General features: G+C 41.1%; 1 protein-coding gene across 1 annotated transcript in view; it reads left to right on the top strand.

Moving 5' to 3' along the window:
- rnf144aa (ring finger protein 144aa) overlaps window positions 1-16,764 on the top strand; it is a 29,676-nt gene that overhangs the window by 1,882 nt on the left and 11,030 nt on the right. Inside the window, exons 2-4 of the mRNA XM_084914269.1 lie at window positions 12,646-12,796; window positions 15,491-15,595; window positions 16,353-16,413. Coding sequence (XP_084770395.1) covers window positions 12,662-12,796; window positions 15,491-15,595; window positions 16,353-16,413 — 301 coding nt within the window. The 5' untranslated portion in view covers window positions 12,646-12,661. The remainder of the gene's footprint in view (window positions 1-12,645; window positions 12,797-15,490; window positions 15,596-16,352; window positions 16,414-16,764) is intronic.

Consider the following 16,764-nt stretch of genomic DNA (forward strand, 5'->3'; position numbering starts at 1 on the left):
GTACTAAAAAATATGCAACGATCTTAGCAGGATACATCATTGCTGTGCTGCAAATAAGGCAATCTGGGAGACTTGGGGAAAGCCCTGGGTTGGGCATTTATGCATTCTCTAAAGAGCATGTCTGCAACGACTCATGGCTGATTATTTGAGCTATATTGAAGGCAATCATATACTAAGGGTATTGATTCCAGTGTGATCTGTAGGTTGGACCTTCTGGTTTAATAACAGAAGGGTCTCTGGGAAATAAACCTAGGCAGGGCTTTGGGTTTTTTTGTTTTGTTTTGTTTTTTGGTGAAACAGTGCTATGCTGTAATTGACATCCTGGAGAGGCTGTTTGTCAGTGCTCTGTCCATCTGTAGGTCACTACAAAAGCACCTAATGTTAAGAAGATTAATTACCTTGAGTTGGACTTGATGTAGAAGTGAGGCTTTCAGTTTAAATACCCCTAACCAGCGATCAGACCTCAATTACTGTCAGTCCCCCAATGGCAGTAAAGCCTTGTTAGAGAAGTAAGGCTAAATTTAGGGGGACTGACACTGAATGTCAAATGACTGTGCTTAGGTAACTGGACTTTGTAAAGCCTTAGCTGTCTCAGGTATACACTTCATTACTGCAGTCCAGCTTTGTTAAATTACTCCTTTATTCTGGTAACATTTACACTTCCAGAGAAAAAGTCATTTTAGAGTAATCTGATTTCAGGGGTCGTGTTCTGCCTTTGTGCTGCGAGTCCTCCAAAGATTATGCAACAGCTTAAATGCCATTTCAGCAGGGTGTTGCTTGGAGTGAGTGTTCTGGGTGGTGGTGGTGGTGGTTTCCAGGTGTGTGTGTGTGTGTGCATGGCTGGGGATAGAGTGGAGGATGGTGTACACACTAAACAGGCAATACTGCTGTCAGTTGAGCCCTAAATAGCTCCCGAAAATGATGTTCTCTGCTCCGAGAGCACTTTAGCTCTGTGTGTTATGGCTTGTATCCAGCCAGTTAGGATTATGTTTGGATGAGACAGGGATTGTTATGAGAGTATTATTTGGTGCTTGTGCGCCGTGCTTCTTCCAGACAGCCTCTTGGCATTTTGAACTGGTCTCACACGCCCTATTTTTCTCAGACAGGTAGGGCTTTGTAAATTGAGACGCTGTTATGTAACGCATTATCTGCTGACCGGGACACTTTATACGACGGAGCATTTCAGTCTTCTTCATCTTCTGCTTCTTTCGCCTGCTCCCTTTAAGATCGCCGTACTGGATCATCTGGCTCCATCTCATCCTGGATCATCTGGCTCCATCTCATCCTATCCCTTCCATCCTCTGTCACACCAACCCTCTGCATGACCTTTTTCGTTACATCCATGAATCTTCTCTGTGGTCTTCCTCTTTTCATTTCAGTTAGTCCTAAGGGCTCAGGATAGTTTCACACAAACAAAGATTAAGAACAAAGAATTTTAGGTGAGGGAGAAATGAACGCCAGCTGAACATCTGTTTCTTGCATATTAAAGTTTCCCGTGTTCCAGCAGATATATTTGCACCATCCAGGGATAAAATATTTGACTATCACTGCAGTTCTAGGTCCATTTTTTTTTTTTTTTTAAATTTTGTCATGCATTTTACTGACTTGTGCAGAAAACAGTTTGAATACTGATACTGCAATATAATGATGATAAATTATTTCCAGCACATCTTTGTAAAGCTTTTATAAAGAGGAGAATTTGGTGTCTCGCATTCACACACCACGGGTTGGTTAATAATTTGGAAAAGAGTCAGGAAGAAACATTTTGTAGGAGGAGATGGAAGTTTTTCCTCCTACAGTACTCTCAGTAGACTATAGTTCAACAACAAATTATGTTTTCTGTTCATTAAAGGGGTACAGCTCACACTTCAGCTACTGGGATTAAGCCAGCCCTTTGGTCCTACTATGTCTGTCTCCATCACTGACGCTCTCCACCTACAGATAAAAGCGGCAAATGGAACACGTTCGGGCTCGCACTCAGCTGAGAATCATTCGCAGAAATGATGAAAACCGCTAAGTGAAGTAGATGAGCCAAGTGGTAGGCTGGGATCTCGACACCACTGAAGCGAAATGTGGTGCAGCCTGGCATTTTGTAAAGCATAGATTAGTGCCACTGGGGATTGAAAGAGGAAAAATTACATTGACAATGTGAAAATCCCCTTGTTAGAGGAGATGTGATCACATTACAACTTGGCCTGTTGGGCAGATATCGAAGGTTTTTTCCTGCACCATTCTTGTTTTGGAGTGAATAAGACTTTGCAACGGTGTCCTTAGTAGCATTAAGCACTAAGCAATAACAACACCAAGTGGTTACTGCAGCTTTAATGATTCCAACTTTCCAATTTAGTGTTCAGACTTGTTTGGATACAAGGCCTTTAAAATTTAGGCCTGTTTAATCGGGCTACTTTTTCAGTAATCTAGAATGATATTGGAAAGGCAGTTTTATTTAATTAAATCCTAAAGATCCTAACTTTAAGTGGCGTGAACATGTTTGGGAAGCTGTGGTCAATGCAAGTGTTTTTATGAGTAAGTTTTAATCAAGAACATTGCAGAGGGTTTTCTGTTTCCAGCTTTCCATTTGTTTTTCATTCTCTGCAAAAATAATGTGAAAATCAGAGTTTGTCAGTAACTCTGATCAATTTCTTCCCTTTCTTTCTAATCTCCAGTGTAACAAAAGTATCTGGATCGGTTATGACCAATATGTTATATACGTCTAATGCCTGACACATGTCCAAACTACAAATAGGTGAAGCCCAACCCGATAAGGATTGATAGAGAATATATCGAAGTATCAAAAAAGTCTAATGGGGCTTTCTTTTTAGCGTGTCGCCAGGGTGTTGTAATATTTTCCCCCATGTAGATACTTTGCTTACCTTTAGTGAGATAGTATCCTCTGTGTTTCTACAACAAACCCAACAACAGGATGCCAGAACATTTCCTAGCATGGGTTTGGGGCTTCCTCCTTCCCATTTCTACGGGAGACCTGTAGACTGGGTTTTCTGTGTAGGGTAGCATCCCACAACAGCAAGGAAGGAAAGAGCTGGGAGGCAAAGAGAAAATAATATGCTGTGGTGGTGATTTTTACGTGATACAAGAAAGCACTCTGTACAAGATGATAAGCTGTGATGTCATGGCAGGACTACAGGGAGTATGGAGGGTCAGACTGGGGCATGAGCTCTTGGGGGATCTGACTCTATCCACTCTTCTGTTTTGTCTGCTTTGCAGACTCAGCGATTAGCAAAATTGCTTGTGAATTGTTTAGCCCACTGCTTGGTGAGAGTGCCACTGTATCCCACAGATTCGACTCTGAGTGCCTCTCTGTTGGAGTGCTTCTCACTCCTGTTTTGTCCATGAAAACACTATTGTCCAGTGGAGTGACGGCAGTGCTCAGCATGCAAGAGTCACGCTTGTTATTTTAGCCCTTGTTGTGTATTTTCCTCATTGAAATAACTTCAGTGAAAGACTAAAATGGCTGACACTACCCGACTCCACTTAAGTGTCTCGATCAGTACTATTTAGTGGCTTAAAGCTGTGGTGAAAAAGGACACGCAGTTCTTTTTATTATTTCTTACTTCTCTTCATGTCATGAATTAGCTTTTTTGCCAGATCTTGACATAACCTACTCAGTTCATTTAGCACAGTGCAGTGGCATAAGGAATTTGTCCCCAGAGCATTTTTTTCTAATGAGGGACATGTAGACTATGCCTCGTGTGTGTGTGTGTGATATGCCAATCACACGCGAACACGGGCCTTATTTGTTGTCAGCTGCTGCTCTCAGTGGATTTGTCCTCGCGTTTGTCGGCTGTGCGTAACAGTCAAGATTTTGTCCATTTAGTCCATCTATTCAGCAGCTATTAGTATTTTCTAGCATTTTGATTTGTATTAAAATTCACAAGAGATTCTAATGAGTCTGATTTCAGAGTTAAATTATAATAAATAAATAAAGAACAACCTGGTAGGGTGAAAAAAAAACATAAAGAACTTTTACAAGATGAAAGCCAAAAGCGCTGATCAACCAAACAGAGTCTGGAAAGAGAAAAATTCCTGCCAGCTGATATTTGTTGGATTCTGTTTTGGACAGAAGTACAAAGTGAATTCTGGACGCATTTGCATAACAAACTAAAACTAACTTTCCTTTATTAGACAAAGCAGTTCACACAATTTCATACCCAGCTGAGCAGTGTTACGGTATTAGATAAGTGTTCTTTGTTTAACAATTTCCCTGCATGATTACAGATATATGAATAAGTCAAAATCGTCCACAATTATGACCTTGGACTTTACCTGTTATTGTCTGCTGTAATTTAGTCAAACCCTACATGTAAACATAAAGACTGAAGATGCAAAGCGGTGAGTGACAAGAGATACCCAGCAAAGTCAACCCTTCGCCCAGGCTCTCTCCATCTGTCAATAGAAATGGGCTCAGTGTGGCATGCCTGTCATCTTCACTCAGCTTGCGAGACAATAATGTGTGGCAGCATGGGGTTTTTTTGGAGGTGAGAACTAGCTCACCGTCTCTGGTTACAGCCTCATTTTTAAATTTTTTTTATTTTATTGCATACTGATTTGGTAAGAAACAAGTATCTCCTGTTACTGTCTCCACAACAACGTCCGTATCGTGTTTATTCTTTGTGCTGTAGAGAACTGTAAGTGCTGTTACCACTGACAATAAGACTCTGTAGGCAAGAACTGGCCCCCTTGCTTTAGCCCCCATCTGACTGTTTTGCTCTGTGTCTGCTGTTCACCATCATGTCATTCAGTATTCAGTCGTACTTTCTTTCTTTTTTTTGTATAAAGGAAATTGGGGTGGGGGAGATCAAATATTAACAAAAAAAAGAGCTTTGTGAACTTTATCGATGAGTGTGGCCCAACATCGAGTCGACTTTCTTCAATGTAGGCTCTTTACAACTTGAAGGAAAAAACAAAATGCTACAAAAATCTCATGAATATTTACACTCAGTCATTAAGTACTGCCAAAGCTTCAGCTTGTTTGCCTAATGGTCTAGTTGGGAGGCATAAAAGAAAAGAGCCCTTTTTATTCCAGCTATTTTCTTGTATTTCCTCCAGTCTTTTTTTACTGTCACTCTTTCAGTCTGTTTTTACCTATTTCCCTCTTTTTCATGCTCACTCATGCTTTCATCTGTCTTCTTTCCTTCCTCTTTTCTTTTGTTTCCCGTCTTGCTAGTCTGCTTCATTCTAGTTTATTTCTCTCTTTTCTCTGAAGGCAGCTCCAGCAGGTGGCATTAACACTGAATGTAATATAGCTTTGCTGCGTTCCCCCAAATTTGCTCTAGCTGTTGACACATTAATGGTAGGTGACAAAGATAATGGCAGTTAAGCCACTGTCACCTCTGAATCTTTCCTTTTTGTCATTCTTGTTAAATTGAAAATTATTGGGGAAAACAAGACCCTACCCTCCTGTTCTTCCATCTGGTCATAGTTATTACCTATATCAAAAATTGAACTGGAAAATAAACCACAGAAAACAGCATAAACGGACAGGCTGTGGCATTTAAATGGTGTTCAGCTGGTATTAAGGGGACCCACGGTTTGCCAAGAAAATATCTGAAACTTTTAAACTTGCAGCAGTAGCCTGAACTATTGATACAAGGCAGACGCCAAATTCTGACCCTACCATCTGAATGTCACAGCAGAAAACGAAACTCGTCAGGCCAGCAACATTTTTACTTTTGCGGCTTCTGTTCGTGCAAATTGTTGGCAAAGTTTCATGTTCTTAGCTGGCAGGAGTGGCACCCAGTGTGGTCTTCTGCTGCTGTGAGATTTATTCAGCATTCAGAGCTGCTTTTCTGCATACCCCGGTTGTTACATCATTTTACTGTTGTCTTTCCGTCAGCGTGAAGCAGTCTGACCATTCTCCTGACTTCTGAGATAAACAAGACATTTTCACCCAGAGAACATAGTTTCTCTTTTTCAGAACATTCTCTGTGAAACTGGGAAAGATCCACTGTGATTTTCCCAGTGGATCTGCAGTTACTGAAATACTCAGATCAGGCACCAACAACCAAGACATGTTCAAAGCTGCTTAAATTACCATTTTGATACTCAGACTGAAATTCAGCAGGCCGTATTAACCATATCGACATGCTTGAGTGCACTGAGTTTATATTATATTTAGTCGGGTATTTTTTAATCACCATTTCACTGTCCGTCTGGCCCACACTGCAAGATGGACTTTGATTTGCTAAGCCCACTGACAGACACACACACACACACACACACACACACACTCACAATGCCAAAATACATTTGGGTGACTGTGTAACTCACTGGGGCATATAAAAACTAGGCCTATCACAACTCTTGGCTCCCCTCCCCCCACCCCACCTCTGTGTCAAGGACAGACGGCGTCTGTCCCCAACCGCTGCCTGTCAAAAAGAGCAAGTCACCTTTCACTTTTAGCAATAGAGCCAAAAATACTCTGTGTGCACTTTGACTTATAAAATGTAGGTTAGCTGCTCTAAAGAATAACCTACGCTGTCATTATATACACGGTAGTGCATTACGGTTATAGCTTCAGCAATCACATTACAGCTGCTCATCAATTATGCCATTACTTTTGCTACATAGGTTGCTGCACTATCTGCATGATGTCGTCTTTGGATGTGCAGTTGCACAATAGTGTATTGCTGTCGTTACATCACTTCTCTTAAATTGTAACTGTGAACTGCTTTCTTTTTGAGGGTTTAAATGACCTATTGCAAAAGGGAACCAGTGTGCGACGGTGAAACTGCTAAGAACAGGAGCAAACACAATATCTATATCAAGTACCTGCAGAAGCTTACATGCTTACCTCTTTTATACACAGTCTATGATGCCAACACAATGCAATTCTCAAGCAGTGTGTGCTGACCCCGACAAAGCAGTTTGATTTTTCAGAAAGCAACAAAAGCACTGATGAACAAGCTCGTAGGATCACACATTTTAAAAGCATACCTTCTACAGATACTTATGGAGTTGTGCTTAAATAAGAGTCAACTGACAGAAACCTCACAGCACAGAGGGTTTGGGAACATGGTAATGAGCCAGATGCTCAGTATTTTGAATTAAGAGTCAGATATGTAAATGGTTTGTGTTTGCTTGCATCTTTTAAGAAATAATTCACGTGAAGCTCAAGTCCATTGTAATACTGTTTTTCTGCAAGTTCACAAGTTAAACTTGAGATGATTTATTATAAAACTTACTTTGAAGCATCTGTGTTGACCCCCCCCCCCCCCGTCATGGAGCACAGCTGCTTTACAGGATGCTCATCCTCAAGTCTGTATTGTTGTACCTATCTTATTTGCTCAGTTTTGTGCGTAGGCTGTGGTTATAAATAAAGCCCGTGGTATGCCTGTTTGTTTGGTTGCCTAGGACAGCGAGTAAAAGCCACAAGCTTGCACCATGAGGTGACAAGAAGAAATATCAGGCAGTAAAGGTAAGCCAAGGGAGGCTGGGAAAAAAAGGCAAAATTGGCAGATTGCCTGTCGCTCTCTCTCTCCACTGAGTCTTCTTCCTCGCAGAGTTAATATGGCATAAACTTAAAGGCTGCACTAATTGCCCACAATGAGCTGGGCTGGGCTTTTGAGGGAGGAAAGGAAGGAAGGAAGTAAATGGGGGGGGTCAGGGGCAGCAGAGAGCAGGATCACGATGTGGTTATTTCAAACTGACGATCAGTGTGCACACAGCTCAGCCTGGAGTATTTTTTTCTTTTACTTTTTGTTAATAATTCTTTAAGAAACAAACAAATTCCAGTTTCTGTTAACTGTATCGAAATTTCAGAAGATTCAATAACTATTTGTCTGCGCATGGATTCTTGAGTTGCAATGAATCATGCTTCTGTGAAGAGTGATGCATTCCAGCGAAATGCAATTAAAGGACCGAGTCCAATGAGACGACAAGGAAATGATTGTAGCTGTGTGCCAGACAGAAATGTTGCTCAGAAAAGTTGAGAAAGATCTGTTTTCACCGATAAAGCAAGTCAGAACAAAAACTGTTCATGACAGCTGGTGTTATATCATTCCTCTAACAATATTCATTTGGCTGTGGCAAATAATCACACGGGCGAGCGTCTACTGCACTGGGCCGTTCTCATAATTTACGTAGGACAATATGAGCTGTTTACTGCAGCTGAACACAATTCGGTATTTACTGCGTGTCCTTCATCACACTGTCTCTGGCTTGTCTCATTGGGTGAGAGCAGTTTCTTTCTGAATCAGGCGAAAGACATTTTTGGGCATGTCCACATGTGTGAGAAGAAAAAGAAAAAATTGGGTTGCTCAAACTTGCAAAGCAGCTAATGGTTGCGGTCTTTCTTTTAATTTCAGATAGGATGCAACGTGAAACTGTGCTCAGTTGAAAACAAAGAGCTGAAATACTGATTCTTTCTGTGCTTGCCCATCTGCATCAAAGCAAATGACACAGGACAGATCGTACACACTGGTGCATTATAACCTGTTATTTGAGGCTGATTCCTAGTGAATGTAAAGACTTGCATTGTTATTCAGCGTGAGGCTGCTTTTTGAAGCATGTGAAAATGTGCTCTCACTTCTAAAGTCTCTCTGAGGGGGTTCAGGTGAGAATTAGCATTTTAGGATTTTCTTTACAAGCTAGGAAGCAGCATTTATATGAATGCACACTCTGATCAGAAGATAACACTGGGAGCAGTGTATTAATATTGGTCTAGCTTTTTTTTTAAGAAGACTCATTTGTTAATTGTTTACTCATAAATGACACACTTTCTGATGCATTAAAATAGGTTGTTTGCTTTCTTTCTACTTACTTATTAAAACCAATGTTCACAATTCAGGAGGACTTTGACTGGAAAAACACTGTAACTGTTGCGGATTTGTACAAACATTTCCAAGAAAGGAATTCAGAGTACTGCTACTCATTAAAAACATATGTTGACATGTAGTTATTCACCGTTGCTCTTTATGCTCTCCATATTTGTACCCGCCTGTCATGATGATGATGGCATCGCCCAGCTGCTGCAGATTTTCTGTTTCCAAGGTGCTCCATTGGATTGAGTTCTGGTGATATTTGTGTTAACAAGCAGTTCAACAGGTTTATCTGTAAGTCAATATACATGAATTCCCCAATAATAAAGAGGCATCATGTTTATATGCTGGTGATGAGTGAGTCTGTGTCTGGTCTTGTATCATAGTCCTCATATGTACCATGAAAACCTTGAAATCGTTGAAGCGAGGTCAGCTTGTGATGTGAGGCTTCGGGCAGTATGCTTTTTGGTTAAGGTTCTGCTGTTACTTGCATGGCTTGTGTGTGTTTGTTTGACTGTGCTTGGGTTTGTGTACTGTGGCTGACCTTTTCTTTACATAACATGATGTAGGTGGAAAAAAAACTTTAATGGGTGGCATCATATGCCTTCTACTGCGGCAAGAAATCCCATTTACTTGTTGTTCCCTGGAGAAGTCAGTCACTCCTCTGTGACTTGTTCCAACCCTGTTATGCAATGGATTGTTAATGCGTGTGTGTGTGTGTGTGTGTGTGTGTGTGTGTGTGTCTGTTTGTCTCCTGGATATGGAGTCATTATGGCATGTATGGTGCTGTAGCCGGTTAAGCTGTGAGTGAGGGCTATTTTAGACTGTTGACTGACACATGGTGGACACTGCACAGGAAAGATGTTTGATTTCTGAGTCTCACTTTATTAATCTTTAACTCTCTGACCTGACCTTTTCAGACTTATCGTACTCAATAAGGCTATATTTGAAAAGATAGCACCAAGTAGTCCATTGCTTTGAATATCCTGTGTATCTGTGTGCGCGCGCGTTTTTTCTCAGTGATAATGGACCATCTAGTTAATAATGCAGCAGAGGGATCGCACTGCACCACCTTTTCTCGTGAAAACTCATTTTCCGTTTGCCATTCTATCTCGCTCGCTGCCTCTTTCCTCAGGCCATGTCAGGGCTTTACAAAACCATTTCATTTGTCCACATCGACCCAGTCTGTCAGTGTTTGCACAGCCGATATAAAACCTGGGATTAGAGGAAAAGGTTCAAGTATTAAAGTACCCACTGTATTAGGAGATCCTGCTCGTGTAATGTAAATGTATATTAATTAGTAATTTAGGCCCTAATTTCAGTCACCCTGGAATATCTTATCATTCTAGTCATCAGCAAAGCTTTTTGCTTTGTAGTGTTAAGCATCTATCCTGTGAAGTGTCAGTCCACTCCTGCTGGTGGGGTTCAACTCATATTCAAATCATATTTAGTGATGCAGTTTGTTGATTGAATGAAATAGTGGCTAAGCTGCTTCTGTTTTTATAGAAGTTCCCGCACATTTACTTTATTATTCATTTTTGCATGGTGATGATCCAGGCTGTCTTAACATGTTTATATATTTTTTTTCCTAAGCTAACAAAAAGGGCTATTACACACCATTACACTAAATTGTCTGGCTGCATTTGCAGTTGTGACATCATTAATATAGTAATTGGTTTCTCTTTTGACTATTCTTTTTTTCTTTTTTTTTCTCCTTTTGGCCTCCAAAGCACACACCTCCACGCACTCCCCCGAGGGTCATTTTTATGAGTTGGCAACACCCTGATAACAAATTGCCATTTAAGCTTTTCTATGAGTTCAGCAGCTACATAAAGGAGCTTCTTCACCACTCAGTGCTTTCTGGTGAGCGTGATGGATGGTGGATAGATGGATGGATGGATGGATGCCAGGCATTTTGAGTGAGTCAGACATGAGCTGCATCTCATTTTTCTAATTTATCCTCTCAGTTTTTCTCACTTTGCAATTTCCTCCTTGGCCCTCCTACTTAAAACACGACAAAGAGATGCAAAACAGGAACAACTAAAGCAGTCCAATTGTAACAAATGAGACATTTGCCCCCAGTCAAGCAGCCAATGAATTAGCATCAATTACTAATAACAGTTTCCCAGCTTGAGAGTTTGAGTTTTTGTTTACACAAACGAGAGTAGTGACACATTTTATGTATTATTGCTTAAACCTGTACTTTCAGATGAGCAGTTTTCCATCTTAATGTACATTTAATCATGACTCGTCTTCCTCCTACTTCTTCTAACTTGAGGATGAGGAGGCTGTCTCACAATGTTTGGAAATGTTTATAGTGAAAACACTGAAATTATTCCCTTTATCATTTATCAACCCATTCTATCTAAAGAGAACCATTTGTACCAACAATCCAAATATACTTACACCCTTTAATTGGAACACTTGTTCAGTTCCTCTATATTTGACCCCCATTCTGTTGCTTGGTTTGAATGTTAGCAGATTGTCTTTACCATGTCTACAAGCCTAAATGCATTAGGTTGCTGCCATGTGGTTGGTGAAGAAAGGTGATTTAAATGACTTGTTGAACTATGGCATGGTTGTCGTGCAAGATGGGTTTGTCTGAGTATTTTAGAAAATGCCGATCTGCTGATGAGTATTGTTGCTAACCATGTCCACCTCTTTCTGACCTCAGTGCTTCCCTATTCTTTGATGGGTGCTTCCAGTAGGAGAACACAGCTGTGTGACGCCATCATGTCAATATGGATCAAAATCTCTGAATGTTTCCAGCACCTCATAAAGTGGCCAGTGAACTAAAAGAAGAAACCAGACACAATCCTACAAAGAGATATTTGCCACATTAGCAGATTGTAACTCTTATTATTTTAGTATCCTAGCACACATCATCTGTGGATTGACTTTACCGCTTAATTTACAGCTTAATGAAGTCAGTCAGTGGTGGATGCAATGACCTGCATTTCCCAATCTACTTAGAATGTGTAATGTGTTGTTAAGGAGGAGGATGGGATGTGTGTCTCTCTCATCGCTGACTAGCACATTTAGACAGCACAAGAGTCCATGGATATGAACTCTTCAAACCATCTCTTCCCACTTGCTTCCCTCTTCTGCAAACAGGCAGCTGCACATTGAAGCAGACTGCGACCAGTGAAGGCAAATTGCGAACTCTCCATGTCTCTTTCCCTCTGCCACGTTTCTCCCCCTCCACCTTCAAAATCCTCCTTTAGCCAGTTGCTAAGCAGCACGGGGAGAGCTTGACAGTGTTGACGCTGTGTATGTGCGGGAGCACTTCCTGTAAACAGCCGAGTGGGTGCTCTTTGCTCTCAGCTGTAGAGAGAAGGAGAGAGCGAGACGAGATGGCCTAAAATAACCCTTTCTGACTCTCATAAGAGACACGGAATGACGCGCAGTGAAGGAAAAAAAGTGTAACTTCATACCAAGTGAAAATTTCACAGGGAGCTGTGAAAGCTGTTGAAGATAACTACAGGAGCTTCAGAAGCTTTTTGAACCGTGTTTTCTTTAATGCCAGAAAGCATGAGGCCTGAAATAAAAATGAACAGAACTGACAACGGCCATTTAGGCGGCGAGCTAGTGTCATTGTGCATACAGCAAGCCCGTTTGTATGTGCACAATCTCGCTGGACACAATTCGTAAAGCATTGAGTCAGAGCAAATCTTGGACGGGGGATTTATTAAGTGAACAGACAAAAAAAACAATTCGAAGCTACACAGACTCTTTTTTTTTTTTTTTTTTTTTTTTTTTTCTTATTTATTCTGTCACCAGCAGTATTTGTTTCACTATCTCCCAGGAAACATTGAGCTTAACTAATTGCTTTCTCTCCTCTTCCCTGCTGTGTCTTTTGATGTTTCAGCTCCGTGGCGGTGAAGATGACCACGGCGCGGTACCGTCCCACGTGGGAGCTGGCCGTGGACCCTCTGGTCTCATGTAAGCTGTGCCTTGGAGAGTTCCCTCTGGAGCAGATGACCACCATCACACAGTGCCAATGTGTCTTTTGTACACTGGTAAGTTTTGGGGATTTTGTTCCCTTTTCTTGTGGCATTGCTGTGGCCTCAGGTACCACTTTAAGGAACCCTGGAGTCCTTTTTGAACCAGAAAAAGAGATGAAGTTAATACCACAGAAGATATTATTCACTGACACCCAGCTTAATCCCAAATTGAATTTAAACCCTTCTTTCTTCTATATAAAGTCCTGAGCGATAAGATTCTATAATCTTTAACAACTTGTAGTACCTTATGATCCCGATAGAGCATTTACTGCAGGCTTACTTGCAGTTTCTTGAGTTCCCAAAAGTACAATGAGAAGCAGAACATCAGCTATTTGCAAGCATCCTCTCTGTTTTTAAGGCTAGGTTTAAAATGTTCCTTTTTGATAAACCTTACACTTATGACTGGATCTGTTGGCTCAGAGCTATCACTTATGCTGGGCATACACTGTGCAATTTTGGCCCATTTTGAGCAGATTTTTCAGTCGTGCGACCGTTTTGGGGATCGGCCCGAGTTTCGACTTAATCGTGTGTCGTGCATCGTGTAGTATATGGGGTAACGAGAAGCGATTAACACCTCACGACCAGCTCGCGATCATCAATCGTTTGGTCGTAAGAAGATCAAACCTGTTTGAAAACCTGTCAGCCGTCATGAGGGTGTCACCGCAGCCTCTCACACTGCACACGCGCAAACACAGAAATGAAAGTGAAAAGACGGAGCAGCACGGCAGTGCAGCGTGTCATCTGGACACAAGTGATGGAGGCACAACTTGTAGAACTTTGGCAAGCTAATCTGAGCCTTTTTGATGTCACCTCACAAAATTATCACGACTACAACAACCGTGAAAAGAGCTGGATGGACATTGCTGCTCAATCACAGCTGACTGATCAATGTTTTTCATTAGTGATTTAGCAAAGGTGTGTGTGTGTGTGTGTGTGTGTGTGTGTGTGTGTGTGTGTGTGTGTGTGTGTGTGAGAGGAAGAGCCAGAGACAGATTTTGTGTTATCATCTTCATGTTACGGACATGAGCACTCAGGTCGCCTCAGAGCATCGGGCCGTATAGTATGAGACCCTGCATCGTGACCTACAAACTTCTAACCCCTGCAAGTCAGTCATACAGTTTGAGCAGGAGCTGAATAACGCGACTGAAAAAATCGCACAGTGTCTGCCCAGCTTTAGTTGTCCTGCTAGGGCTCTTTCCATATTGCACTTAGCACTTCTCCTCCACTCAGCTGAACTTCAGTTGTGTATTTATATACCACTAATACATGTCATTAACTTTTGACTACTCTCTCGTAGTTGGTGTTTTCGTCCTGTTTGTTGTTTCTCTATGCTCTGGGTACCAGCTGTTCCTCTCTAAATCACATTGTGCCAAAAGTTTCTAACTTTAAAAGGAGCGTTCTTCCTTCCTGCCCCCGCAAAGCTTTTGTTCATAAGGGATGTTGCAATCAATGGGGTTCGACTGTTATGAACTAGCGCTATATAAATACATTTTAATTAATTTTTTTTCCTAAAACTCCAATTCAAACAACATAAATCTTACTATTATTAAACAGACTACAATTATCTAAGAATAGTAAGATTAAGTAAGCTCTGCCTCTGCGTTGAAGTACAGTAAATGTAACTTCTGTGTTAAATTTAGACCCAGTAAAAGTCATACACCGAAATGGCTGCAGTATCAGTCTCACATCCCTCCAGTGTAACAGCTGAGGCTGAGAAACGATAACCCCCCTCAATTGGTTAGCAGATGTAAACCAATCTTTTCCAGGGATGAGGAAACAATGCTCATGAATGACAACTAAAAATAGCTGCCATTTCCTAGAACTCAGTCTGGGGTGCAGCCGTAATTGCCAAACTTTCTTTAGCACACTTTATTCCAGAGTGCAAGCGTACTGCAGTCTGTAACTAATAACTCACCATTTTTTTTTTTTTTTTTTTTGGATATATTGCATGAAGCATTTGGCATGTGATGTTTACATTTCCAGTATGTTGCAATTTATTTCTCTCTTTTTTCTTCTTCTTCTTTTTTTTGGGCTGACATAAAAGGAACAGTTTAAAAAAAACAACAACTAGAAAATAGCCAGTCGTGGCACATAGAAGGTTTATGTCTCTGTGTGTTTTTGGTAACAATCAGCTTTGTAAAACTTACTGGCTTCCCTTAAATGACTCATAGAAGTTTCACATGAAAAGCATAATTCATGTGCTTGCGCCAAGAAATGTTATAACATGCTAAAGCAGGGCATCTCTATTACTGTTGTACCATTAGAAAAATAGTTGTGGCTATCATTCAGTCTGATAATTACTTGTCTTTAGCTTTGTTTTGGCTTTTGCATAGTCTGCATATATCTTGACCAGGGAGTGAAGGATGGGCATGTTGCAGGTTTTAGGTGAATAGAATTTGTTTTTGGGTTGGGTTTTTTTGTTTGTTTGTTTTTACAGCACTATCCATTTGATTAATCATTAAAAAAACCAAAATGGTGAGTCAAAAGAAGCTGAAAAGCATCAGACATGCTTTTCACAGACAGATCACTTGGTAGTGTAAAATAATTGATTAGTGCAGCTGTCAGCCAGTGTACATCTAACATGCATAGTGATCCCAAGACTGGCCACTGTTTGTTTGCCTTATCTGTTGCCGCTGGTTATGCTTTCATTTTTGTTTCATCTTGCTGATTTTACTGGATTTATGTTATACTTGTCTGTTTTTTCCTCAGTGCCTGAAGCAGTATGTGGAACTCCTGATTAAAGATGGCCTTGAAACTGCAATTAGCTGTCCGGACTCTGCCTGTCCTAAAAGAGGACACTTGCAAGAAAATGAGGTGCGTTTCCATTATTAGAGCGTCTTAGTTCTGCATTGGACATCGGACCACTCAGTCACTCGTTTTCCATTTAGCAGTAGTCATTTTTTAAATTTCTACACAGGCGCAGCACTGCATGTGCAGATGTAGCAGAGTTAATGCACTTTGTGCAACTATTGAGTATATCAGTTAAACCTATATTTCTAAAACATCATTGTCAATTTAAGGCACCATCCTTAACTAAGACGTGCATTTCACTTCACTTTCATGTGTGTATTCAATTACAATGAGCAATCCTGCATGCCTTTTTCCGTAGCAGATGTCACATTGAGGTCAAACTGCTCCTTCTTCAGGCAGTTTACCATAGGACGCAGCATAGTTTAGCACACAGCAGCATTCAGTTTCTAATTAGCGTCCCTGGCCCTTAATAGAACCAAAGCCACTTTAGCCGGTCAGGCACAGCATGCATCATCCCTTTCCATTCTTGTAATTCTCAAAGCCTGAATGTTTTTCAATGCCCATTAAATGAGTAACCATATGTGGGCCTGCGTACGCACCTTGGCTGCACTTGGCAATCAATTTCTATTTTACTGTGGGGATGAGATTTAAGGCCCAAACAAATGGCAAGTTCAGGTTTTGTGGAATTTTGATTATGACATTGTTCTGGAAATGAAATTCGTGGGAAGAATTTATAATTGCTTCTTGCAGCTTCTGTCTACAAATGTCCACACTGACCTGCTCATTTCACTCCCACTTCTCTTCTCCTCACTTCCTGCAGATTGAGTGCATGGTGGCCACAGAGATGATGCAGAGATACAAGAAACTTCAGTTTGAAAGGGGTGAGTCAGTACAAGGCAGCTTCAGTACGTCCGTGGTCACTTCAGAGTTCACCAGTAGGCGCAGTATGGGCGATGACTATCAAACGGAGTCACATGGACCCATCTGTCCTGCAGAGATACTACACGCAAAAGGATGACAGTCTCATTTTGCACGTGGAGCTCAACTGTTGCTAGCTCTATCTAGACTTAATCATTTTACCCCTGTGGCCTTTTCGCTATTGAGTTACACCAGGGGGTGTCTGTGGAAAACTGCTAGAATAGATTTGGCAAATCCTTCTTAGCCCCATAAATTTCACTCTTCAACACTGACAGGTGTTTTCAAGTTTTCTTTGCATACATTTTGTGATGTAC

The sequence above is a fragment of the Perissodus microlepis genome, chromosome 19, assembly GCF_051167445.1.
Source record: "Perissodus microlepis isolate ML-2025 ecotype Zambia chromosome 19, ASM5116744v1, whole genome shotgun sequence".
NCBI classification, from domain to species: Eukaryota; Metazoa; Chordata; class Actinopteri; order Cichliformes; family Cichlidae; genus Perissodus; species Perissodus microlepis.